This window comes from Piliocolobus tephrosceles, chromosome 16, assembly GCF_002776525.5.
Source record: "Piliocolobus tephrosceles isolate RC106 chromosome 16, ASM277652v3, whole genome shotgun sequence".
NCBI classification, from domain to species: domain Eukaryota; kingdom Metazoa; phylum Chordata; class Mammalia; order Primates; family Cercopithecidae; genus Piliocolobus; species Piliocolobus tephrosceles.
The window spans coordinates 52,101,597-52,127,934 of NC_045449.1; the positions used below are offsets into that span (position 1 = coordinate 52,101,597).

Consider the following 26,338-nt stretch of genomic DNA (forward strand, 5'->3'; position numbering starts at 1 on the left):
GAGACCAGCCTGACCAACATGGAGAAACCGTGTCTCTACTAAAAATACAAACTTAGCTAGGTGTGGTGGGCATGCCTATAATCCTAGCTACTCGGGAGACTGAGACAGGACAATCCCTTGAACCCGGGAGGCGGAGGCTGCAGTGAGCCATTGCACTCCAGTCTGGGCAACGAGAGCAGAATTCCATCTCAAAAAAAAAAAACAAAAAACAAAAAACTACCTAGTGGCCGGACGCAGTGGCTGACGTCTGTAATCCCAACACTTTGGGAGGCCAAGGTGGGTGGATCGCCAGAGGTCAGGAGTTCCAGGCCAACCTGACCAATATAGTGAAACCCTGTCTCTACTAAAAATACAAAAATTAGCCGGGCGTGGTGGAAGGCACCTGTAATCCCAGCTACTTGGGAGGCTGAGACATGAGAATAGCTTGAACGCAGGAGGCAGAGGTTGTAGTGAGCCAAGATCGCGCCATTGCACTCCAGTCTGGGAGACAGAGCAAGATTCCATCTCAAAAAAAAAAAAGAAACAACTACCTAGTGATGTAGTTTAAAAAACAAAAATTGTTGGCCGGGCGCAGTGGCTCAAGCCTGTAATCCTAGCACTTTGGGAGGCCGAGACGGGTGGATCACAAGGTCAGGAGATCGAGACCACCCTGGCTAATACGGTGAAACCCTGTCTCTACTAAAGAATACAAAAAACTAGCCAGGCGACGAGGCGGGCGCCTGTAGTCCCAGCTACTTGGGAGGCGGAGGCAGGAGAATGGCGTAAACCTGGGAGGCGGAGCTTGCCGTGAGCTGAGATGCGGCCACCGCACTCCAGCCGGGGCAAAAGAGCAAGCCCCCTTCTCAAAAAAAAAAAAAAAAAAAAAAATTGTTTTAAAGTAGCATTTTTTAAAAATTGGACTCTATCTAGAACCCTAATATAAAACTGTTTTAAAACCACCATGTTATCACAGTAGAAGGGTTAGAAATGTGGCTCCTTGCATGTTTGGCCTTCTCCATCCCTTGTGGCAGTGTGAGGCCCCTCTTCAGAGCCCTAGAATTCTGTGGAAACATTCTAATAAACCACCTTCACATTTTATAGAGCAAGAAACAGATTAGAGAAGGGATGTGATTGGCTCCGTGTCACTTAACTAGTTAAGAGCCAGAGCCAGGACTAGAACACATTCGCCTGAGACCTTTCTTGTGGTTAGAGGTGTGCAGGTGCTTCAGTATTGGGGTGTGACTGTCATAAACAGACTGCAGTCTTGTAGGGGTCAGACAGGAGAAGTAAGAGGATAAAATGTAAGCGCTGCTGAGGCCTACTAGGGACCAGGTCGACTATAGAGTGGGGCCTATATCCAGAGGCTTGAGTCCTATCTCTGTCCCCCTTTAGGGTGGTGTACCATGAGCTGGTGCTGACCACCAAGGAATACATGCGTGAAGTTACCACCATCGACCCTCGGTGGCTTGTGGAGTTTGCCCCAGCCTTCTTCAAGGTCTCAGACCCAACTAAGCTAAGCAAACAGAAGAAGCAACAGCGTCTTGAACCCTTGTACAACCGCTATGAGGAACCCAACGCCTGGAGAATATCCCGGGCCTTCCGACGGCGCTGAAAGGCGAGCTTGTTCATTTGCCTCTCCGGCAGCAGTAACCCGGGGCTTGGACTTATTCTCACTGATGACAGGCTGGTCCTGAGGATACAACTGTCCTGTGACTGACTGTCTTAACTGAGCATTTTCTCAACTTGACTCATTTCTTCCCTGCTGGTAAAATAGAAACAGGGATTTAAGCCTGGCTTTCGCAAGAGCCTCCAGCCCCCATCACCCCAAGTCCTTGGGGCCAGTTGGGAGCTCATATCTAACACAGAGACACATTGCATCAACTTCAAGAAAGGGACAATTTGTGTAGCCCCAGGATGGGAAAGGGGAGTGGGTGAGCATCTTGTGCAGGGACATGGTAAGGGCCCTAATGCCCCAGCTAGCAGGAGCTACTGTGCTCATCTAAAGTGTTTGCCCCACTTCCCACCCCCTCTCTAGCCCCTGTACTTTGGCTTGAACTCCTGGAAATATTTATTTTCTTAAGGAAACAAAAATGGTTTTCTGTGACTGTTCCTTTTAGCTGAAAGGTTAGGATATTGGCCTGGGCTCAGAGTGAGGGAGATTTAGTATCTGTGCTCTGGTGCACATGATGAGAATCCCCTGAATCCCCTAAAACCAGAGCGCAGGGCCTCTTTGCGCTCAGAACGTACAGCCCAGACCTCCAGCCTTGTCTTTCAGCATCAGCACTAGCCAGGCCATGCTGGGAGATCGCCCCATGATTAACCATGTCCTCTCCACAGAGCACTTCAGTCTGGAGTCCTGAGTGGTTACAGATGGCACATATTAAATGCAGAAGGTTTCCCCTTGCTCCCTCCATCTCCTACCACATTCACAATGTGCAGCATGTCCCATTTGCTTTTGAAACATACTAAGTAACAACACAGCTTTTATTTTATTTTGTTTTTATTTTTCTCCCCTGAGGTCCTGGATGGATTTTAACAAAGGGATTTTATGGTCAACCCCTCCCTTTCCCCACCCCAAACAGAAAACAAACATAACACCTCTCTTCTCAGCTGGTTTGTGCTGCCCAGTATGTGTGCTTCAGGGTTTGTTCTTAGTGGTGTTTTCCTAGCACTTGGTTGGGGAATGGCCACCTCCTTGTACCCCCCTCACAGCTCCTGAGGAGGCTCTTTTTTTTTTTTTTGCTTGCCATAGAGATGGGCTCCCACTATGCTGCCCAGGCTGCTGTCCAATTCCTGGCCTCAAGCAATCCTCCTGCCTCTGCCTCCCAAAGCGCTGGGGTTACAGTCGAGAGCCGCTGTCCTCAGCACTGAGGAGGCTCCTTACCTGGCGGAACATCAGGCAGGTCTTGCCAGGCCAGGTTGCGGAGCTTGTGGAAAGCTGGTCTGGATGTAGTGCTTGTAGAGAAGCCTTTGGGAGATTGGGCACATCCGTTATGGTGCTGCTTCTCCCATCCTTATGTTATTAGTAAGTTCTGAAGTGATATAAATGCTAGAACTACTATAGAACTGTATGCCAGACACTAAAAGAGACTATACAACATTCCAGGATATAAAGGAATGTATGTTGTCACTGGGCAGCAAACCACACCCTGAAGACACAATTCAGAAAAAGTCCAGGGAGAGGAATATAGGCCAGGCAATCTGCTGACTGCAGATCCCTGCCCCTTCATTAAGCTGAGTGAGTGCCTCCTGATTCTGTCTGAGTATGTGCCTTCGTAAGCCCAGGCCAGTAATCAAGGGGCAGGGCATTGTTGTTTGTTAACCTTGAAGGCCTTCTAGGGAGAGACAGTACAAGGAACTTCAAATGAAACCAAAGGGGAAACGGGGACTGGGCACCTACCTCCCCAATCTTGTTTTGTTTTTTGTTTTTGTTGAGACAGGGTCTTGCCATGTTGCCCAGGCTGGCATCAAACTCCTGGGCTCAAGTGATCTTCCTGCCTCAGCCTCCTGAGTAGCTGGGACTACAGGTGCATGCCACCACACTTACCTCCCAGTCCTAATTCCAGCCTAAATTTTCCCCATTCAGAAACACTCCTGGATATGGTGGCCCAGCCTGTCCTGAGTGCCCAGCACCGACAATGTTGGCACCTGGGGAGGGAGGTTTGGGTTTTAAGCTGAGGTAGAAAAGCGATGTTGAATGGGCCAAGGATAGGGGACAGCAGGGTTGGTTATCTTTCTGGCTCAGATGAGGAAGAAGGATCCCCATTCTGTGGGTGTTCCTTGACGATCTCTACCCTAGAGCTGAGGTCACTTCTCTGCTATGACAACATAGCTGGGTTCTGACCTTTTGACCATCAGGAGAGCAATGGCGGCAGCTGAGCTGAGCCTGCTCTGAGGGAGAAGCGGGGGGCGTCCTGTCCAGATGCAGAAGGAGAGCTTGCCTGCTGCTCTCACACAATGGAGCCCTTGTTTCTCTTCCTTGAACCAGTATTTCCCAAGATTGAGTGACAGCCCAGGAGAGGATATGGGTCTCATGCAGAGACCTGGGATCTTCTTTGCCATTAAAGTGTATTATTCACCCCGACCCAGCAGGAACCAAGCTCAGGAGTTGCCTGCCTCTGCACATGTGCTGAGCGCGCTGTTGTGTATATGGGAGGACCGTCCCTATGGGGCACGTGTGAGCTCCGCTGCTGGGTCAGGCTTCTCGGTCCAGGTTTATTTCATCCCGCCTGGACGTGATTTGGCTTTGACTGTCTCTCCTGCAGCCCAAAGCGCTTCCCATGGTTGCCGTAGCTGTCTCATTGAAGCAGTCTCTCTCCAAGTTTGAGGATTTGAACAAAGAACTGGGACTGGTGACTTGTTAATGAACAGTTCAGAGGGCAGAGAGCAATCATCTCAGCTTGTGGAGGCCTTTCTTTCCCTGGATGCTGCTTCTCAGCTAAATCTCTCTCTTCATGTGTGTATTCGGCCCTCTGGGTTTCCACCTGACTTTTATACCTTCTTCCCACCAAGATAGCTTGGCTTTAATGTGGAATTAAATTATATATTTTTAAAACTTGATTTTAAAATGTTCTGTTTCTTGCACTAAATTGTGTCAGTACATTGATGTTTTGTGTTTCTAGGAAGAAGTAATGTTGCCTTTTATTTGTGGGTAGTGGTCAAGGGGCATCCCTTCCTGCAAGGGATTCTCAGGTTGGTGCTGGGCCAAGGCTGCTGGCAGTTCAGGCATGAACAGAGTTGGGCTGGCCCAACCTCAGCACAGCTACAGTTTCTATTTAACAGGAGAGCACCTGTTTTTACGTGAGCGTGTCTCCTGGGCAGCAGTTTACATAGGAGCTGGCTCTAGAACCACCCATTCTGCGCCTTCCACCTCTTGTCACATCTACTCAGTCATACACCCTCCATAGGTGTCACCCATGTTGTCCGCTTTGCCATTTCTACCTACCCCCAAAAAAGCCTCAGGACTCTGATCTCTCCCAAATTTGGGCAAGGAGAATCTAGGTGTTTCCCACTCCCCCGAAGATCTAATCTCCACTGGCCAGAATCCAGGGCCTGCTCTAGCCTCTCTCTGTACCATCTGGCCTGGGAGCCTTTCTCCTTTGCCCTATTCTCCAGACAAACACTTGTCCCCTACCCCATCAAAAATAGCAACCTAGAGCTGAAGTAGGATGGCAGACATACAATTGGGGTCTATGTGGGGCAGCAGGGTCATGGGAACAATTAGGATCACAGAAACCAAAGACCAAAACCCTGTCTGAGGAAGTCCCAGGAGGGAGAGCCTTGCAACTCAGTAGCCCACCTGCCCCACCCGCAGGGGCAGGGAGACTGCTGCCGGAAGCAGGCCCAAAGTGCACAAGGAGATACCTATCCAGGTTATCAAGTACCCCCTGTCCGTTATTTCTGGATCCTCACACAGTAATGCTGGGAGAGGGGAAGGGCAGGTATCATGAAGCCCATTTTTCAGAAGAGAAATAGTCAGGTGAACTGCCTTTTTTCAAATCCACATGGGGATTTAAGTGTCAGGGCCTGGCCCCAAACCAGTCAGCTCTGCTTCAAGGCCAGAGTTCTTTCTACCCCCAGGTCTGTTCCCACATGGCAGCAAAGAGGACACAGGAGAACTAATGGGAGAAGTGGAGGCCTTTATTAAGGTCTGGCAGATGTGGTGGAGGTGGAAGTGAAAACCCAGGCCTGAGCCTAGGAAAGGGCAGAAGAAAGGCAAAGGGTCCCTTGAAGCAGGAACCTATCCCTCTCTGCTTCTACCCAGCACCCCCTATCCCAGGTTCCTTTCTTCAACCTCCCCCTGCTTCTGGGAACACAGAGCACCAAGAACTGACAAGCTGGGACACTCCAGGGCCATAGCGTGGGGCAGAGTCCAGGCTTCTGTCTCCCCACAGTGGGAGATCTGGGGAGCTCAGTGAACCTCCTCACCCTCCTGCCAGTGTAAAGTTGGGAAGCGCCTTCTCTGTCCCCCAGAACAGAACAAACTCTTGTTCCCTGTGGTTGGGGAAAAGGTGTGGGGAGCTTGGACCTAGGAAGAAGCTGAGCTGAACTCCTCCAGGGCCCAGGTGAAACCCCCAGGGGAGTTTCTGAGACTCTACCTTTAGACTTGCCATTTCTCCACTTTTCCTTCCCAATGACTCTGGTGAGCAGCTCAGAGTCTGGGCTAGGGCAACTGGTAGGACAGTGGAGATATGACCCAGAGACATCTGTGGGTTTCAGATGAAGGTTTCCCCAACACCAAATTCATCTGTATGTACACAGGGCAGCACCCACCTGCGGCAGAGGGAACAGCCGCTGGGGGCTAGTAAGAGTAGCCACCCTTGGGGCCAAACGGCTGGGCGGGGCCAGCCAGCTCTGGGAGGTAGGCGGGGCTCTCGTCCAAGTGAGACAAAGGGACTGTGTCCTCCTCACTGACAGGCCGGTCAAACTCGGCCTTGAGAGCTGGACGCTGATTGTCCGGGAAGGCCAAAGAGAAGAGGGCCTCGGGCTCACACACAAACTTGTACACGTAACGCTCACCAGCCACCTATGGGGAGAGAGAAGGGCTGGTCAGCCTGGCTAGCCCCCCAGCCTTTGTATGGGGTAAGGTAGGGGAGTAGGGAATGCGGCCCTTCTACCAGTCCAGGCAGATGCTCGGGGCATTTCTCTCCTATGCTGGTTCTCCTGAGAAGCTGACTCTCCCTTCACAGTTCTTATCCCTTTTTCATCTCAACTTCTCCATGCTTGGGCTTCTGAGTTGCACTTTTTTGGGAGAGGAGCACCTTGACAATTTCTTGTCCCTCTGACTGATTCATTGTCTGATCCTACAAAGTTGCTGAGAATTGCTCCGCTGACGCTCTCCCCCATCAGCTTCTCGTGACCACTGCCCCCCACCGCCTTGTCCCTAGACCCACAGCCCCCACCTTCTGCATGATGCCTTTCTCGTAATAGTATCGGAGCGAGCGGCTCAACTTGTCGTAATTCATGGCTGGCCGGTTCTTCTGGATGCCCCAGAGCCTGGCGACCTGGAGACAAAACAGTTTTGGGGTAGAGATGCTACCTCAGCAGAGGAAAAAATGGGGTAAGGTCAGAAAGAGCACTTGAGATTCTTGGTGCAAAGTGCTAAGCTAGCCCTACAACAAAGCATCAGCCCACAAACTTACGCTTGGCAAGAATTCCGGTTAGGTAAAGCAAGGATCATGGTGGAGGCACGTGCCACCATTTCCCAGGTTCTCCCACCTCCAGGCCCTAAACTTTGGAAAGGAGGGCTGGGGACATCCAAGAGGCCCACCTCCTCAGGCTCAATGAGCTTGAACTCCATTCCCCGGCCTGTCCAGGCAATGAAATGGGCATTTGTTGGGTCATCCAGCAGAGCCACCAGAAATTGCCACAGCTGTAGGGCACCCCGGCGCTGGTAGGGTGGCCCCTCTCGAAATGCACTGACCCCTTCCTGCTTGATGTCTCCTGGGGAACACGAAAATAGGAGGTGTGGGGTTTGTATCTTTTGGTCCCCCAAGCAACCGCCTCCCACCCCGGGGATTTCTCCAAGGGGTCTTCCCAGGTACTTTTCTATGGGTCCCACCCTCTTGGCAACATTGAAATGTGATGTGACTCCTGCAGGGATGCAGCATGATAAGACCTTGACCCTCCCATGAACAGTCACTTCTCTGACCTTCAAACTTCTCAGGGACAACGCAGACATCATCTGGGAATGAGCGCAGAGGTTTCTCATAGCCATAGCCTTGTAGAGGAAGTTGGGGGTTGCTCAGATCTAGGGGCTCACCGACGAGACCCCAGAGAGTCCAGAGGGACTCCTGGCCAGGGAGACCCTCCCCAATGGCAGTGCTCCCTCCCCCAACATGGAGGGCTTGGCAGGGGAAGGGGGGCTGCCTTACCCATGGCCCCGTCACCTGGAGAGGGCCCAGAGAAGCCCTCTGTGTGGAGGTACATTGATGCGCACCCGGTGACATCTGTGGGGCAAGAAAAAGGGTGATGTGAGAGGTGGCTTGGGGTGGAGCTAGAGAGCAGGAGAGGAGGAAGTCCTATCCACATTCGTGAAGTTCTTCCTTCCAGCCTGCTTCCTGTTCTTTGCCCAAGTTGCCTGCCAACCACAAAATCCCAGGGAAAGTTCACCTAGAGGGAGTGTGACACTGGAACCCCTCCTCAACTTGAGGGCTGGGGCAGAGGCCATGGAAGGCAGCAGCGGGGGCCGGGCAAGCTGTTCGGCAGGGCCCAAGCTGCCAGGGAGCAGCTGTTTCCTGCGAGTTCAGGGGGAGGAGGGAGGGTGAGATGAACGTCCGGGGAAAGGGTTTGGTGTCCACGTCTAAGACTCCCTCAGAATGGACAAATGTCCGGTCAGCAGGTCAGGTTCCCAGCCCAGGGGGCGGGGAGGTGCAGGACGGGGTGTGTGTGTGTGTGTGTCTATGTGACAGAAACTGAGAGCATGTGCCTGCATGAGCCTGGCGAAGAGGCAGTGGGCACTGGGCCTTGTTTTTTCAGGTCTAACAGAGCACATTCCACTTCATTTCACTCCATTCCATAGGATAGGAACCTCCCCACTCCACATCAGGGAGGTGGCTGTGTGAAGCCACCCGTTCAAGTTCCAACCCCTTCCCGCCCTCCCCCTACTCCACTCCCACCTATGAATGAGAAGATGGTGAAACCTGACACCTCCGGGAGGAGGCGGGAGGGTGGGCTCATTCATGCCTCCATTTTGTGAATGGAATTCCTGACTCCATTCAGGAGTAGCTGGGGGGAGGGGCAGGAGTTCAAGGGCATGTAACACAATCCCCTCCGGTCTACAGCCTTTGAAGGTCAGCGGCAAAGAGTGCCTCCCTCTTCCTCTCCCCAGCTCACTGCCAAGCCTGGCTCAGGCTTATGCCCTGGATTTGAGGACAGGAGCACCATCCGGTTCTCAGTTGGACAGCCTGGGGGTTTGTGGTTCATCCCCCTGCCCCTGAACGGTTGTGGGCACCACAAAAAGGGAAATGCTAACGTTCTAGCTAGCTCGGGGCCTACTCTAATAAACTCAGATCTGGGGCTAGTAATGTAACAAAAGCCAGGAGGAAAGGAAAAAAGGCAGGGTTTTCTGGACCCTTCCTGGGACTGGCCCTCCTTCAGCCCTTGGGGCTTTGAACTATAGCTATTTATGAACATAGCTGAGTGCATCTCACTCCAGTCAACAGCCAGGTGGAACTAGAATTTAAAGAAATTCCTACTTCCAGTGCCCAGCCTCTGGCCAGGGCAAACATCAACTGGGAGGCTCAAACAGGATGTGTAAACCACGTATTAACCTGTGCTCCTACCAGCCTGACCAACATGGTGAAACCCCATCTCTACTAAAAATACAAAAATTAGCTGGGCGTGGTGGTGGGCGCCTGTAACCCCAGCTACTCGGGAGGCTGAGGCATGAGAATCACTTGAATCCAGTGGCACTCCAGCCTGGGCGACAGAGCAGGACTCCGTCTCAAAACAAACAAAACAAAACAACACAACAAAAAAAACCCTGTGCTCCTATTGAGAACTAGCAAGAACCATGAGCCTGGCTAGTTTCAAATTCATGTTTCTCTTCATTTAAATCCCTTTGTATTTTTAAGCCTCTATGGAGATGGGGACCAGACACATCTTATTCATCTTTGTATTTCCCAATTCTGCACACTCATGTTCCTGTCACAGTAGTTTGGTCTTAATAGGTAATTAAAACCTCAAACACCTGTTAAATAGAAAGAAATGCCTTAACTTTCCTATTAAGTCACAAGCTACCTGAGGGAAGGCTCTACATCCCCCTTTATTTATTTTACTTTTTTATAAATAGACACGGGGTCTCACTTTGTTGCCCAGGCTGGCCTTGAACTAATTCCTGGGCTCAAGCGATCCTCCCACCATGGCCTCCTAAAGTACTAGAATTACAGATGACTCACCATGTCCCGGGGTGGGGGTGGGGGCCTTATCTTTTAATCTGAATATAGGTTTGCTCATTGAAAATTAACAATTTGTCCCGGTGAGGTGGCTCATGCCTATAATTACAGCACTTTGGGAGGCCGAGGCGGATGGATCACATGAAGTCGGGAGTTCGAGACCATCCTGGCCAACATGGCGAAACCCCGTCTCTACTAAAAATACAAAAATTAGCTGGACATGGTGGCTGGTGCCTGTAATCCCAAGTACTTGGGAGGCTGAGGCACAAGAATTGCTTGAACCCGGGAGGTGGTTGCAGTGAGCAGAGATCGTGCCACTGCACTCTAGCCTGGGCCACAGAGCAGGACCCCGTCTAAAAAAAAAAGAAAGAAAGAAAAATAACAATTCTTTTGAAATTGTGAAGAAAAAAGTGGGTGGGTGGGTTGGATATATGAAATGGTAAACAGCAATATAAAAAACTCGGGAGACATTCTGGGCTTAACTGAATTCTTCACTTGATCACATGCCACCCTGCCCCACCCTAGTCTCTTACCTGAGTCGTAGGCGAAGTCCGTCTGTTCCTGTTTGATCACCACCCCCGCCCCTGGGTACCTGTGCCCATTGACCCCACCCTGGTCCACAGCTGGCTGGCCCGCCTGTTCATACAGGGGGTCATGGTATTCTTGCTTAAAGCTCTGCTGGGGGTAGGGTGGGCAGGGCTCCGACAGCTGGTGTTGGTAGGGGGCTGGAAGGGGTTCCCGGCCCCCTCCCTGAGACGTGAAGGAGTGGCAAATGTCCAGGGGCTGCTGGAAGACGGAGCTGGATGTGGTTGGAGAAGAGAAGAGAAGAGAACTTTAAATTAATCCCTCCTTGAGCCTGTTACTCCTAGGCTTTTAGAGGGGGCTCTGGAATTGGGGGTAGAGGGTTGGGGTGTCAGTATCTCTCCCTCTCTATTCTGCCGCCCCCCGCCTGCACCACCCCACAGCTCGAGTCTTTATGGAGAACGCTCAGGAATTAAAGAAAAAACACCTGGGCCCATAAGCAGTGCGTTTCCCTGTCTCCTTACCTACGTTCCCCGAGGTACCCATGGCCAGGGTGGGGTTGGGAGGTGCCAGAGGATCTCAGGAAATTCCGTTGCTCTGCCCGGGGAAAGGGCTGCAGGGGCGACTGTCCAAGGGCACCAGGGGCAGGGGACTTGATGGCGAGTTGTCTGGGGGGGTCATAGGCACTGGAGTTGAGAAGGAGACAGGGGTGAGGGGGCAGAGAAGCTGGCAAGCATCTTTGAACCCTTCATTCCAAGGAAAGTGAGGTCACAGGGATTATGGGAGAAGGAAGGATAGAGGGGGCTGAGAAGGGAACGGCAGGAGCCACAGACTCAGCCCTAGCCAATTCTTTTGTTTTTTCAGAGACAGTCTCCATCTGTTGCCCAGGCTGGTCTTGAACCCCTGGGATTCATACGGGGGGATTCGTTGCTCAGAGCAATGGTTTAGGTGGGACAGTGGGCCTCTTGATGGAAAGAGAATCTGCTCTGGCCTCAGTATGTACTCCTGAGGCCCTCTGCTGCGTTTTCCGTCTATTTGGAGGAAATCCTTAGCTGTATTGCTTCCTTACAGGAGCTAGAAAATCCTTTCTGTTGGCCGGGCGCAGTGGCTCACGCCTGTAATCCCAGCACTTTGGGAGGCCGAGGCGGGCGGATCACAAGGTCAGGAGATCGAGACCATCCTGGCTAACACGGTGAAACCCCGTCTCTACTAAAAAAAATACAAAAAATTAGCCGGGCGTGGTGGCGCGCGCCTGTAGTCCCAGCTACTTGGAGGCTGAGGCAGGACAATGGCGTGACCCTGGAAGGCGGAGCTTGCAGTGAGCCGAGAACTCGCCACTGCACTCCAGCCTGGGCGACAAAGCGAGACTCCGTCTCAAAAAAAAAAGAAAAAAGAAAATCCTTTCTGTTGTCTAACTTGCATCTCAGCTGCTACCCCTCTGCTGATGGGTGCCCCCTGCCTCCCTCCTCAGGAAACCTTCCCCTACCCTTCACCAGGTCCGGGCTAGGGCTCACCTGGAGTAAAGGCACTGCTCGCCATGGTGGTAGGGGAGTGGCGGCTTCCTGCTGCAGGACAGGGCCGGGTCTGTGCGGGGACTCTGGGGCTCCTTCTTGATCCTGGTGGTGGGGCTGTGGAAAGCTACTGCGGGGATGGAGGGGGCAGAGCAAGGCCAGAGCCTGTCACACAAGCAGCAGGCAGGGCTTCTGATACCTTCTGCACTTTGAAGACCAGCTGGGTGACTGGTACAGCCTCCTTCCCTCTCTGGGTATCAATTTTCTGAGATCCGCAGTGAGACAAGAACATTTTGGCTATTTACATTATGTCTAGTTTATACATCAGACTAGTGTCTGATTATTAACCAAAGAAACCATCTAAAGTTCAACATTTAGGCTGGGCACGGTGGCTCACACCTGTAATCCCAGCACTTTGGGAAGCAGGAGTCCAAGACCAGCCTGGCCAACATGGTGAAACCCCGTCTCTACTAAAAATACAAAAAAAAAAAAAAATTAGCCGGGCATGGTGTTGGGTGCCTGTAGTCCCAGCTACTCCAGAGGCTGAGGCAAGAGAATTGCTTGAACCCGGGAGGCGGAGATTGCAGCAAGCCAAGATCATGTCACTGCACTCCAGCCTGGGTGACAGAGCGAGACTCCGTCTCAAAAACAAAAAACAAAAAACAAAAACATTTAATGCAACCCCAGGCCCCAGAAAACACTTTCAAGGAGTGAGCACCTCCACCCCAGGGCCTGTAGTTTTCCTGAGTGCCCTGGAAAATTCCAAGGGAGCGACATGTTTTCTTATTTGAGGATATAAAGAATCTTTCTTGGCTGGGTGCGGTGGCTCACGCTTGTAATCCCAGCACTTTGGGAGGCCAAGGCGGGTTGATCATCTGATGTCAGAAGTTCCCGACCAGCCTGACCAACATAGAAAAACTATGTTGGTTTTTCCCTCTACTAAAATACAAAAAAATTAGCCGAGCATGGTGGTGCATCCCTATAATCCCAGCTACTCGGGAGGCTGAGGCAGGAGAATTGCTTCAACCTAGGAGGCGGAAGTTGCAGTGAGCCGAGATCGCGCCATTGCACTCCAGCCTAGGCAACAAGAGCGAAACTTCGTCTCAAAAAAAATTAATTAATTTTTAAAAATCTTTCTTTTTCTCATTGAGGTTGGATATTGGCCCACTTGAATGTCAGCTGACTAACATTATACACATGCTCCTACTTATCTGTGAAGAACATTGGCCTTTCCTGTGGCCCCTGTGGGTTCCCAAACTCTGGCCACGCGGCTGAGCAGGAGAGTTGGTTCCAAGTCAGTGTGAGTGAGATTCAGTTTTACCTGCAGTCCACTCAAATGCCCTGTTTAGAACCAACTATTTCTCAGGTGTTTTTGATTCTTTGTGCCTGTTCTGTTTCACAGGTGAAGACAGTTGACAGCAAAGTATCTGACATTAAAGCAGGGTTTCTTTGTTTTTTTATTTTTGTTTTTTTGAGATGGAGCCTCGCTCTGTCGCCCAGGCTGGAGTGCAGTGGCTCAATCTTGCCTCACTGCAACCTCCGCCTCCCAGGTTCAAGCGATTCTTGTGCCTCGGCCCCGAGTAGCTGGGATTACAGGTACACGCCACGATGCCCGGCTAACTTTTGTATTTTAGTAAAGACGGAATGTCATCATGTTGGCCAGGTTGGTCTCAAACTCCTGACCTCATGTGATCCACCTGCCTCAGCCTCCCAAAGTGCTGGGATTACAGGTGTGAGCCACCCACACCCAGCCTAAAGCAGGGTTTCTCAACAGTGGCACTACTGACATGTGGGCCAGATAGTGTTTTATTAATATATTGTAAGGAGCTGTCCTGAGCATCATAGGATGCTTTTAGCAGTATCCCTGACCTCTCTATCCACTAGACACCAGTAGCACCCCACCCTCAATCGTGACAACCAAAAATGTCTACAGATATTACTAAATGTCTCTTGGGGGGCAAAATTGTCCCCAGTTTATGAAAGTGACTTAGAACACTAGAACTGGGGCCGGGCATGGTGGCTCATGCCTGTAATCCCAGCAGTTTGGGAGGCCGAGGTGGACGGATGACAAGGTCAGGAGTTCGAGACCAGCCTGGCCAACATGGTGAAACCCTATCTCTTCTAAAAATACAAAAATTAGCTGGGTGTGGTGGTGGGCGCCTATAATCCCAGCTACTCCAGAGGCTGAGGCAGGAGAATCGCTTAAACCTGGGAGGCAGAGGTTGCAGTGAGCCGAGATCATGCCACTACACTCCAGCCTGGGCGACAGAGCAAGACTCTGTCTCGGGGGAAAAAAAAAACACTAGAACTGGACTCTGCTGAACTGGCCCAGGCCCCTCACTTCAGATATAAAGCAATGGAGAACCAGAGGGATAGTGTCTGCTCTAAGGTCACATAGCAAGAACATGGCAAGCTCCAGATTTCAACCAAGGTTTTCATTCTAGTTATTGCCTTGGTCTTTAAGATCAAATCCCAGAATGGGGAGCCCTGATCTTCACCCCCACTGTTTTTTAGGAGAGAACAAGCTGATCTCCTGTGATTCTCTATCCTATGACTCACTTCCTGCCATACTCCACTCCATATACCCTCTCCCCAGGGACCTCTACTCACAGTTTTCTGAATGGAAATCAGGAACAAACTGCTCATCACTGTCTGGTACCTGAGCTGCAGAGAGAGGTGAGAGGTGAGTTTGGGGCGGGGCCCAAGTTGTCCCCTGGGAGGCTCCATTATTGCAGCCCTGCAGATTAGCAACAGCCAAGAAAGGACCAACAGCCTTTAGACCAGGGGTGTCCACATTATAAGAATAGTCTTGGGCCACACATAAAATACACAAATACACTAACAATAGCTGATGAACTTAAAAAAAAAAAATCACAAATCTCAAACAAATCTCATAATGTTTTAAGAAATTTTATGAGGAATTTGTGTTGGGCCTGAGCCACATTCAAAGCTACCCTGGGCTGCAAGTGGCCCGCAGGCCCACGGGTTAGACAACCTTGCTTGAGACTAAAGGCTGCTCCACCCTAGGTCCTAGTGCCCTCCAGCTCTGAGCTCCACTAAGACCCAGAAGTGAAGACTGTTCCCAGAACCTGTCTGAGCAGATTCCAGTCTTTCTTTTTCTAGATGCTTTGTCTTTATTTCCTCCATTTTTCTGAAGTGAAACAGCCTCGCCCCTCAGAGTTTACAAAACTCCCTTAAAGCTCAACGGCAGTCATATCTAGGATGGGCAGACATTACAAGCAGTGGGATCCTGTGGATTTAAAAGCACATAGGAGGCAGCGGGGCATGGTGGCTCATGCCTGTAATCCCAGCACTTTGGGAGGTTGAGGCAGGAGGATCACCTGAGGTTAGGAGTTCGAGACCAGCCTGGCCAAAATGGCGAAACCCCTCTTTACTAAAAAGACAAAAATTAGCTGGGCGTGGTGGCGGGTGCCTATTAATCCCAGCTGCTCAGGTAGCTGAGACAGAAGAATCGCTTGAACCTGGGAGGCAGAGGTTGCAGTGAGCTGAGATTGCGCCACTGCACTCCAGCCTGGGCAACAAGAGTGAAACTCCATCTCAAAAGAAAAATAAAATTAAATAATAAATAAAATCACATGGGGGGTGGCTGGGCACAGTGGCTCATGCCTGTAATCCCAGCACTTTGGGAGGCTGAGGCGGGAGGATCACTTGAGGTCAGGAGTTTGAGACCAGCCTGGCCAACAAGGTGAAACTCCAGTCTCTACTAAAAAAATAAAAAAATTAGCCAGGCGTGGTGGTGGGCGCCTGTAATCTCAGCTACTCGGAAGGCTGAGGCAGGAGAATTGCTTGAACCCAGGGGGCGGAGGTTGCAGTGAGCCGAGATCATGACACTGCACTCCAGCCCGGGCAACAAAGTGAGACTCTGTCCAAAAAAATGAAAAATAAAGGCCGGGCATGGTGGCTCATGCCTGTAATCCCAACACTCTGGGAGGCCAAAGTGGGCGGATCACAAGGTCAGGAGTTTGAGACCAGCCTGAGCAGCATGGTGAAATCCTGTCTCTAGTAAAAATACAAAAATTAGGCCGGGAGCGGTGGCTCACGCCTGTAATCCCAGCACTCTGGGAGGCCAAGGTGGGCAGATCATGGGTTCAGGAGATGGAGACCATCCTGGCTAACACGGTAAAACCCCGTCTCTACTAAAAATACCAAAAAAATTAGCTAGGCATTGTGGCGGGTGCCTGTAGTCCCAGCTACTCCTGAGGCAGCAGTATGCCTGAAGCAGGAGAATGGCGTGAACTCGGGAGGTGGAGCTTGCAGTGAGCCCAGATCGTGCCGCTGCACCCCAGCCGGGGTGACAGTGCAAGACTCCATCGCAAAATCGCAAAAAAAAAAAAAAAATTAGCTGGGCGTGGTGGCACGCCTGTAATCCCAGCTACTCCAGAGGCTAGCAGGAGAATAACTTGAACCTGGGCGGTGGAGGTTGCAGTGAGCTGAGATCGCACCACTGCACTCCAGCCTGGCGACAGAGCAAGACTCCATCTCAAAAATAAATAAAATAAAAAAGAAGGATGACAGTGGGAGAGCAGGAGGCTGCTGACTGGGACTGTTGCAGAAGGCAAAGGACACTGGCTGAGTACATAGGTGCCTCATCCCTTTAATGTGCAACTAAGGAGGGGAGGGATTCCCAAGGTTGGAGATCTGAAGAGCTGTCCCAGGATGCCAGGATGGGTGGAGCTGGGTTTGGGAATAGGCAGGAAAACTGAAATACAGCAGCAGCTCATCCATGGCTTCTAACCTGAACATCAAACTCTGATTTCTAGTTCCTATTCTGGCCTCCCCAGAGGGGGCCTTCTCAGATGGTTATACAGCTAAGTATCTCCCTTGATCCCAGAGTCTTTGCCCACTTTTGCCCCTCTCTCAAAAATAAATGGATCACAGCAGGAAGTGTAGACACCAAGAACTTCCTGATATTATTCCAGGAAGACAGTGGTTCTCAGGTGATGCAGTGGAACCTGTAGCCCAAGGAGGCGGGACTCTCCTTCCCTGGAGACTGCTCTCAGATTGGACAATGGGGAAACGGATTGATAAAACGCCCGGAGAGGTCAAAATGGCTGGTGAGAGGTATGAGATGGCTAGAGAAAACCTCCACACCCTTGGCCTATACAAATACACATCCCATCTCTTTTGCTTCTCTCTAGGCTTCGGCTCCATCATTTCTTATTCGGATTTCACCCACACCCTCTTACCAGGATACCCTACTTTCACTCTTATCCTCTGTAGTCCCTTGCTCTCCACCTAGCTGTCACAGTGATCTTTTTACAACAGAAATCAAATCATTTCTCTCTGTTATTTAAAGCATGAAATCCAAACACTTGCCCTTGGCCTCCAAGACTCTGCATGACTTGGCCTTGCCTACCTCTCTAACCTGACTCTCCTTGCCTGTGAGTCTGCGGCACTCTGGTCTCCTTTCCAGCCCTCAAACCTGCTGAGCTTGTTTCTTCTTCACCAGATGCTTTCCTGCCTTTTTCTTTTTTTCCTGGCCATCAGAGTCTCAGCTCACTTTGACATCTCTGGAGAGGCCTTCTCTGACCACCCCTAAACCAAAGTGGTTCCTCCTGGCTCTCTATTGCATCTCTGTTTTGTTTTCTCCCTAGCACATATTTCCACCTGAACATATTATATTTACCTGTTTATTATCTATCTATCTCCTCCACCAGGAAGTTAAGCTCTGTGAGGGCAAGAGCTTTATCTTTCTTGTCATCTGATGCCCCAGCACCCAGCACAGGGTCAGAGTAGACAGAGTGTTAGAGTAGATGCTCAGTGCATCATTTCTTGACTACATGAATAAACATGCAATAATCGTTTGTCCTCAGGCTGGCAGGAGTCAGCACTGTGGGCCTGGGGGCATGCACTGAAGAGATCCTGACCATCCTAGCCCTTCCCTGCAGGCTTCCCCTCTCCACACACAAGGGAACACTAGAGGCAGGTCCTCTTCAGGAAAGCACATCTCACAGGGGATACTTTAGGTTGTGATATGTTGCTTGGCAAGAATACTCTTCAACAATTTGCTTTAAATATCAGAGCTGCCAAGTGTTTATAAACATAGGCTTATATTAATAGATAGTTGATTTCTTGACAGAAGCATTATGGAGAGGGAGTTTAAGAATCAGGAGCCACCAGCAGCTAAACGAGAACTTAAGAGGAGTCAACATAGTAATACTTTGGTCTGAAGTGACCAAAGATATCAATGAGACGTGAAATCCGATGGCAAGAACAAACAGAAACACACAGCCAGCACACATCTTTCCAGGAACACAAACACGGCAAAAAGACAACCATTCCCAAACTGGCCTGATTCAAGAGTCATCAGGGCATTGTTAAAAACGCGATTACAGCCGGGTGTGGTGGCTCACACCTGTAATCCCAACCCTTTGGGAGGCTGAGGCAGGCAGATGATCTGAGGTCTGGAGTTCTACATCAGCCTGGCCAACATGGCGAAACCCCGTCTCTACTAAAAATATAAAAATTAGCCCAGCAAGCTAGCAGGTGCCTATAATCTCAGCTACTCGGGAGGCTGAGACAGGAGAATCGCTTGAACCTGGGAGGTGGAGGTTATAGTGAGCTGAGATCGCACCAATGCACTCCAGCCTGGGCAACAGAGTGAGACCCTGTCTCAATAATAATAATAAAAACACGATTCCCAGTCTCCTCCCCTGGAGATTCCCATTCCATAGGACTGAGGTGGGGCCCAGGCATCTGCATTTTAAAATCTATTATGGCCGGGCACGGTGGCTCAAGCCTGTAATCCCAGCACTTTGGGAGGCCGAGACGGGCGGATCACGAGATCAGGAGATCAAGACCATCCTGGCTAACACGGTGAAACCCCGTCTCGACTAAAAAATACAAAAAACTAGCCGGGCGAGGTGGCGGGCGCTTGTAGTCCCAGCTACTCGGGAGGCTGAGGCAGGAGAATGGTGTAAACCCGGGAGGCGGAGCTTGCAGTGAGCTGAGATCCGGCCACTGCACTCCAGCCTAGGCGACAGAGCGAGACTCCGTCTCACAAAAAAAAAAAAAAAAAAAATCTATCTATTACAAGGAAGTCTCCTCTGTCACTCAGGCTTGAGTGCAGTGGCACAATCGGAGCTCACTGCAGCCTCAAACTCCTGGGCTCAGGTAATCCTCCCACTTCAGCCACCACAACCTTAAAAATAGGCACATTTGGGCCGGGCGCGGTGGCTCACGCCACAGCACTTTGGGAGGCCGAGACGGGCGGATCACGAGGTCAGGAGATCGAGACCATCCTGGCTAACACGGTGAAACCCCGTCTCTACTAAAAACACAAAAAATTAGCCTGGTACGGTGGCGGGCGCCTGTAGTCCCAGCTACACAGGCGGCTGAGGCAGGAGAATGGCGTGAACCCGGGAGGCGGAGCTTGCAGTGAGCTGAGATTAGGCCACTGCACTCCAGCCTGGGTGACAGAGTGAGACTCTGTCTCAAAAAATAAAAAATAAAAAAAGGCACATTTGGATAGAGGGTAAGAGGCTAAATCTGTCCACCTGCCCAGGGATGCAAAGCCAGGCTTGTCCCTGCTGTGCCCTCTGGTCCATTCTGAGGCAACATCCCCCAAGGTGGCAGGTAGCAGGGGTGATGGGAGCAGAGTGACCAACATTTCCCTCCCTCCTACGAAACAAGAAGAGTCCCAAGGGAAAGGGTGGTGCAGAACTCAGGGGTGGTTGACGCACTCCAGCCCCACCGCTGGGGCCTCATTAACTGCTACTTTCCATTGAGGTAATGGGCTGGGGGTATCTCCTGCTGGCGTCAATGGTGCTGGAGAGCAGAGAGCCCTCAGCATCATCTTGCCTTTCTTCTTGCCTCGGGCCTGACAGTTTAACCAGGGACCCCTCTGGCCCAGCAGTCCAGGAGGAGGCTTCCTCCAGCCCACAGACCACACCCCAAAAGAGGTGGTGCCATCCTCTTCCCAGAGCCAGGAGAAATCTGTCCTAGCTCAGCCCCTCCCCCAAACACTGGCCTTCTCCCAAAGGGGTAGGCCAGGGCCCTCAGTCATCCAGAGACTGTCAACAGGATAGAAATAGGAACAGTGAGCCTCGCGTTCCTGGAGAGCAGGAGAATTTGTAATTACCATGTTTGGTCTTGAGTGTACACCACTCTATTTATTTGTTAACTTGGCTGAGTCTTGGCTGCCAAGCCAGTGTGCCAGGGTCTGTCCCCAGCTCCATCCTGGTACTAAGATGGAGTTTATCTGTCTGGGGATGAGGCAGATGATTAAGGAGGGGGTGGGAAAAGCCCTAAGACAGCATAATGCTCAGAGAGAAAGAAAGAATTTTAGGGACTCTCCTTTCAAAATGGGGGTCAGTAAAAAAAGAGGAGGGGGTTGGGGGCCTCCCAAGCTGGATTCTGGAGGAATTGAGAGGTTAAAACAGAGACACACTGGCCGGGTGCGGTGGCTCAAGCCTGTAATCCCAGCACTTTGGGAGGCCGAGACGGGCGGATCACGAGGTCAGGAGATCGAGACCATCCTGGCTAACACGGTGAAACCCCGTCTCTACTAAAAAATACACAAAAACTAGCCGGGCGAGGTGGCGGGCGCCTGTAGTCCCAGCTACTCGGGAGGCTGAGGCAGGAGAATGGCGTAAACCCGGGAGACGGAGCTTGCAGTGAGCTGAGATCACGCCACTGCACTCCAGCCTGGGTGACAGAGCGAGACTCCGTCTCAAAAAAAAAAAAAAAACAAAAAAAACAGAGACACACTGAAGCCCACCATAGGTTAGCCACCCACACTATATATACTCTGTCACCCTCTTCCCAGGATCCAGTCATAGGGTGAAGGGGGTAGAAGCATTCTTCAGAGCTTCTGCTCCATTGTGTCACCGCTGTCCCTTACCCTGCCCCCACCCTGGCAGCCTCTGTACTGGAAGAAACCAGTTCTCTAGTTGTGGAGGGGATATATTTGTCCCCAGGAGTCTTCTGGAAAGGGAAGAGACAGAAAGATGGAGAAGGAGGCATTGTAGCTGGGAAAGATTAGGGAGGGGATTAACCTCATCCCTCCCCACAGACATGCCGAAGCACCAGTGTACACGCACTTGAACACAAATTCAGGGACGCACACACCCTAATTCCCTTTACTTCACTCTTGCGGCACCACAGCAGCACAGGGTGAAATGTGCCCTCCATGCACACCCTCCACACATGGGGTCTTTTTTTGGACCTACAAATATGATTGGGAAAGCCAAAGGGCAAAGGGACTGGAGCCCTTGGAGGAGGGTTGGGGAGCAGTGATTCCTGTGAAAAGGGCAGCGCAGATTGATCCCTTCCAGAATCTGATAAAAGCTATGGGTCATTTTCTTCCTAAACAAATCCATACACCTTTATGTATGGTGCACTTCCAGCAATTTTACACACAGTATCAGAGGGATCATGATCCCAGCATCCTATCCGCAGAGCTTCTGGGAATCCACAGACCCCAGCCTCACACAAAGGAGTCATGGCCTAGAGTCAATGGCCCTTACTACCAAATAAACAACAAAGTCTTTATCCCCAAAGGTTCAGGGCTCCTGACAAGCCTGGAAAGGAACCTTCAACAAGAAACCAGCACATCTTTTACCATAGCCAGACACATTTTGGGTTCAGCCTGCCTGAGCCTGGGTCTCCTTGTAGCAGCCTGATTCTTTCCCCAACATCTCAACAGATTCCAGGCACCCCCAAATCAGACACGCCCTCCTAGCCTCACATCATTCCCTGCTATCTACAAAAACCCAACCCCAAGGGTATGTGAACTGCCTCCATAAAGCCACACTCACACTCACCCTTCAACGCACGGACACAAGACACTGAACCTGCAACCACATCGGAATCTCCCTATACCTGCCTGACTCCAACCTGTGCCTCCTCCAAATGCTAAGTCTTCACAGCCCCACCCACACTAGCTGCTTCTCTCCACACTGGGGGTTTGGAAAAAACCAAACTGAGAGAGAGAGGTTGGGCTCTGGTCCCCATTGCTCCTAATGCGTCCCACCACTGGCAAGTTTCCAAAGAAGCTAGTCCCTCCCTGCCACCCCAAAGCTCCCCATGGGTTGCCGGGGTCACTGACCTGGTGGGAAAAGACAGGAGAGGAGACTGGGGTGGTGCTGGGATGGTGCAGGGGGACAGGGCCCCGGCAGCTGCATCTGTCTCCGCAGAGAAAGTGAGAAGGAGCAATCGGCCTCAGCATCCCCCCCTCAGGCCTGGCCATCCATCGCCAGCTGGGAACCTGAGCTGCTCCCTCAGAAGGAAGGAGAGGGAACCAAGGAGATCCCAGCGCGCCCCCCCACCTCCGCCTTGCAATCCCCACCCCCACCTCCCCACCCACTGAATTTAAATGTACAGGGCAGCAGCATATAACTGACACACACACACGCACACACACTCTCTGTCTCTCTCGCGCACACACACACACTTGCTGTCACACTGACACTGACACAGGCATGCCTACCCTCTCCAGACCCCTGGCCAAGGGGTGGGACTTCCAAAGTAGAGAGATGAGAGCATTTTCCTCCCCCTCCCATCTCAAACCCAGGCACAGATGGACCAGCTGCTGCCAAAATGCCAACCTCAGCCCACCCCTAGCTCACAGCCCCAGGAGCTGCCCACTGTGGGGACTCTCAGCTGACAGGCAAGGAATGAAGCCCGGTGAGCCAGAGGGAAATCAGGCGCTGGGAAAGGAAGTCTTTAAGAGCCCATGGAAACTGACACCTCTGCGTTCTTCAGCCCAGCTCTGGAACCTCAGGAGGAGGATGGGGAGATGGGGCAAAGCTCTGCCTGTAAATTGGAGCTGGGCATGCAGGACTTGCAGGGTCGGGGACGCTGCACACAATACCCTCAGAACCCCCAGATCCCTCTAAGCACTCACACAGCCATTCAGCCATTAATTCCACAAAATGTCTTGACTGCTTGCTCTATGCTAAATAGTCATTCTGTCAACATATATATTTTTAAAATATCATAGTGGGCAAGACAGACCTAGTCTCACTCCAAGGATCTAGTCAGGGGTCATTTTCTTTTTACTCCAAGCTTCTATGGAGAGTTCCAGGGCAGTTGGATTTGAGCTTTAAAAAAATTATATACCCAGGGTGGAGGGATGAGGAGATCCTAAGGAAAAGACCTTAAAAGGACCTCAAAAAAGAAGTTCCTAGTGTTTTGGCTTCTTCATTTTCATAGCGTTAAAATAAACCCTAAGATGGGGATAGTTAACCCTTCCCTCTCAGAGACTGTCTAAACCACCATTTTCCCTCCCACCTGCAGCCCCACCAGCGACACCCTCAGGCCCCACAAAAACGCACCCAAGAATCCAACCAGGAAATCTCCCGAACACACCAACTCCCCATCAGGCCCAGCCACGGTCCCCACCCCGGCCAGCACACAGGAAGGGGGAATTTGCCTGGGGGCGGAGGTATTCAAGCGAGATGGAAGAGGGAGGAACACTTGCTATTAGAATTACAATCAAGGCTATTTGGGGAGGGAGCCCTGGGCTCTCCGTGCCAAAGGACTGCCGAAAAGAATTATTTAAACTTTTGTTGTTTGGTGCTGGGGGTTGGGAAGAAGAGAAACCCAGGGGATAAGAATCAATGCTTGGGCAACTCCGGAGGATAGGTGACAAATTAATTGCTGCCCCCCGCCCCCACCAACAACACCCCAACACGCACCTTGGCCTGGCGGCTTCTGCAAAACAAACTTTGCAAATGAAAATTTCAACCAGGAAAATGGGCCTGAGGCCAAGTTCCATTCAAATAAGCAAATACCCCACACAATGGTCTGATTCATCCTCAAGCCTAGTTACACAAGCCTGGCTCAGGGTAGAGAAAATAAATATCAATATAAGTGTCCACGCTGGGTGCTGGGGTGAGTAGAGTGGCAAGGGACCTGGGGAAAGGGCCTTGGAGAACTCCTTGAGGCAGGGAAGGGAGAGGAGAAGTGTAGGGCTAGGGTGGAATACCAGGGGCTACGGAGTGTTCCCCTGTCAAGCCTCCCAAAATAGAAAAGGTCACAAAACTACTCACCTTCAGCGAGCCACGTCTCCTGGAAGTGACTTAGATCCTGGAAGAGATCTGAGGGGTAAATAGTGGGATTGGAGGTGAGGTGGAGGGGACGGTAAGAGAGAAGGAGCCCTAGTAAGCCCCGGTGACTCCCCTGCCTTGGGAGTAGGGACCAAGAAGAATGACCAGAATCCTTTGGAGGGCGAGCTTTTTGGGGAAACAGGCGGGGGTTCCAGGATCGGCCATGTGTGTGTGTGTGTGTGTGTGTGTGTGTGTGTGTGTGTGTGGCGGAGGAGGGTCGCGGTTTGTATCTCTTGCTCTTTACCTTCAGAATCGAGGGGCGGCAGGGAGCCCGGGTCCATGAGCTTCCCCTGCGGGACCATCAGCGCTTCGCGCAAGCTCTCATTTCCGGGCGATTTCTGCGAGAAGCGGGGAGAATACCCCCGAGTCACCCTGAGGCGCTTAGTCTGGGGGACGAGGTTGGGGTCCTCGGGTGACTCAGGGGCGGGGCAGCCCAGGACTCCGCTGGGACCGCAGGGAGGGGGACTGTGGTGAGAGTAGGGGCTGGGTGCGGGGCGGGGCGGGATTGGAGGCCGGCGCGGCGCTCACGCTGCTGAAGGTGTAGGGCACTTGCTGGTCCAAGTATCCGGCTTTCATCCTCCGCTCCATCCGGCCGCTCCCTCCGGCCGCACGGCCGGGGCCCCAAGCGGGGGCCGAGACCTGGGGGGGAGGGGTCTGCGTTCGCACACCGTCCAGGGAGGGCTGCGATGGGGGCGGGGAGGGGTGGCGGCAGGGGGCAGTCCCAAGGCTCTGGGTCCGACGGCGAAACTTCTCCGACTCACTGGGGCGATGGGGAGGTTTCCGCCTGCCAGGCCGAGCGCCACCACCACTCCCCTCCCGCCAAAGGCTAAAGGAGGTCCCACCTGCTCCCAGGAGCCGGGCTCGCGGTTTCTGCTATCTGCAGCCCTGCGCTACCCGGGCTCGGTTACATAAGACGTGTGTGTGTGTGTTTGTGTGTGTGTGCGCGCGCGCGCGCGCGGAGAAGCAAGCGAGGCGCACACCATCGCATGCCCACAACTCCCGTGCCCCCTCCAACCCCGAATCCCAGAGCCTCCCACCCCCGCCCTGGAATCTGCGGAGGCGGATGGTGAGAGTGAGTGTGGTGTGCGTTGGAAGCGAGGCGGGGAATCACAGACACTCTCCCTCCCTTTCCCTCCTGCAGCCTCACCTGAGGCCGGGGCTTCTGGGCTGGAGCCGCGGGGGGTCCCGAGCATGCCCTGGGGCCCGCACCGAGGGCCGCGAGGCTAGGCCGGAGCAAGGCGGCCCCGGCCCCGGGTCCCCAGCGCACCGACTTGTTTTTCGGGCGCCGCAGACAGTTGTGAGCCCGGGGGAGCAGCTGATTGGTGCATTTCCTTCGCTCGGCCTCGTCTCTTCCCCCCCACCCCACTGCCCCCCGGTTCCCTTTGTTTCATTGACTTTTGTGAATGGAACCCCAGGGCTGGGCACGCCCGCCAATCCGGAGAGTCGTCCGGCCTGGCCGGGGGGCGGAGTTTCCCAGCCTCGGGGGCCAATCAGAATGTAGGGGTTGGCTCCCGGCTTCATTCACTGCTCCGGCTCCCATTCATAAAAAAATAAAACTCGCGGCCGGAGTTCATTCATAAAGAACCGAGAGAAAAAGAGAAGCCGAGGACCCCGCGGCTTCTCCCCCGTCTCCGCCACGGTCTTGGGTCTGATGCACCGCGAGCTCCTCCGGCTGGCGTCTGCACATGTCTCTGCATCTGCGTGTACGTGGGAGTATGAACATGTCTGTGTGCGCCCAGGAGGGAGGCGACCAGGCTTGTGTGCCCAGAGGAACAATAATAACTAGCATTTATGAAGCGCTCCACTTCCACGTGCTCATTTCGTTCCCATAACCCGGCGGAATGGATCGTTTTCATCTTACAGATATTAACAATGAAAGCTCAGAGAGGGATGGTAACTCGCCTGAGGTCACTCAGCTAGTCAGCACCTCTGGGGTTTAGAACCTCAAATCCCTCACACACTCCTGTACACCCCTCTGAAGCCATGATTAAATGAGTTAAGCTATGTAACAACTGATACACAGTAGGTGATCAATAAATGTAAACTGGCACAGAAACCAGGCTTTTCCTCAAGGGTCTGTTCTCTGCAGAGCTGTTTTGTGACCCACTTTCTATTGATTGCAGCAGAAACCAGAAGCCCCAGGGTAGATGATTTCTGAAAGTGTAGCTCCCTCTCTGCCATCTTCCCTCTTATCTGAGATCCAGCAAAAGGAGCAAAAGCCCCAAAGGATCTGATGATCTGGAGGCAGGATGGGTTTCAGTTTTAGCTAAGAAGCTGGTCATAGTCTCTGTCATCTCATCCATTCATCACTTCTTTCAATAAGCATTTATCGTTTCAGATACAGTGCTGGGTTCCAGGC

The 26,338-nt window shown here is 52.1% G+C and overlaps 2 protein-coding genes across 9 annotated transcripts in view; one reads left to right on the forward strand and one right to left on the reverse strand.

The window, feature by feature from the left end:
• The window catches only part of DHX8 (DEAH-box helicase 8), a 45,615-nt gene extending 41,076 nt beyond the window's left edge, over positions 1-4,539 (forward strand). The window contains exon 23 of the mRNA XM_023191483.3: positions 1,372-4,539. Within this exon, the coding sequence (XP_023047251.1) occupies positions 1,372-1,591 (220 nt within the window). The 3' untranslated portion in view covers positions 1,592-4,539. The remainder of the gene's footprint in view (positions 1-1,371) is intronic.
• A 1,060-nt stretch (positions 4,540-5,599) lies between these two features.
• ETV4 (ETS variant transcription factor 4) lies at positions 5,600-25,276 on the reverse strand. 8 transcript variants are annotated; one of them, XM_023191485.3, is made up of 13 exons: positions 25,127-25,276; positions 24,508-24,618; positions 24,224-24,317; positions 23,923-23,970; positions 14,519-14,572; positions 11,912-12,038; positions 10,922-11,083; positions 10,409-10,674; positions 7,854-7,928; positions 7,631-7,699; positions 7,250-7,422; positions 6,882-6,983; positions 5,600-6,505 (listed from the first exon to the last, which is right to left on the reverse strand). In XM_023191485.3, exons 2-13 carry the CDS (start codon positions 24,565-24,567, stop codon positions 6,281-6,283), a joined length of 1,455 nt encoding a protein of 484 aa, XP_023047253.1. In that variant the 5' UTR covers positions 24,568-24,618; positions 25,127-25,276; the 3' UTR covers positions 5,600-6,280. The 8 variants fall into 8 exon arrangements, with proteins under 8 accessions (XP_023047253.1, XP_031790251.1, XP_023047256.1 ...); XM_031934391.1 differs by lacking the exon at positions 25,127-25,276 and adding an exon at positions 24,741-24,854; XM_023191486.3 differs by lacking the exon at positions 25,127-25,276 and adding an exon at positions 24,822-24,854 and having other exon boundaries at positions 5,602-6,505; positions 11,912-12,035.
• Between the last annotated feature and the right edge of the window lie 1,062 nt (positions 25,277-26,338).

What these genes read in the sequence shown, in the direction of transcription:
- ETV4 (XM_023191485.3), bottom strand. Translation starts at nt 24,567, where the DNA reads ATGGAGCGGAGGATGAAAGCCGGATACTTGGACCAGCAAGTGCCCTAC. An exon ending in GGAGACGTGGCTCGCTGAAG is followed by an intron (nt 14,573 to 23,922) that starts GTGAGTAGTTTT and finishes CTCTCTCTGCAG; the next exon opens with CTCAGGTACCAGACAGTGAT. An exon ending in GGACTTCGCCTACGACTCAG is followed by an intron (nt 7,929 to 10,408) that starts GTAAGAGACTAG and finishes CTTGCCCCACAG; the next exon opens with ATGTCACCGGGTGCGCATCA.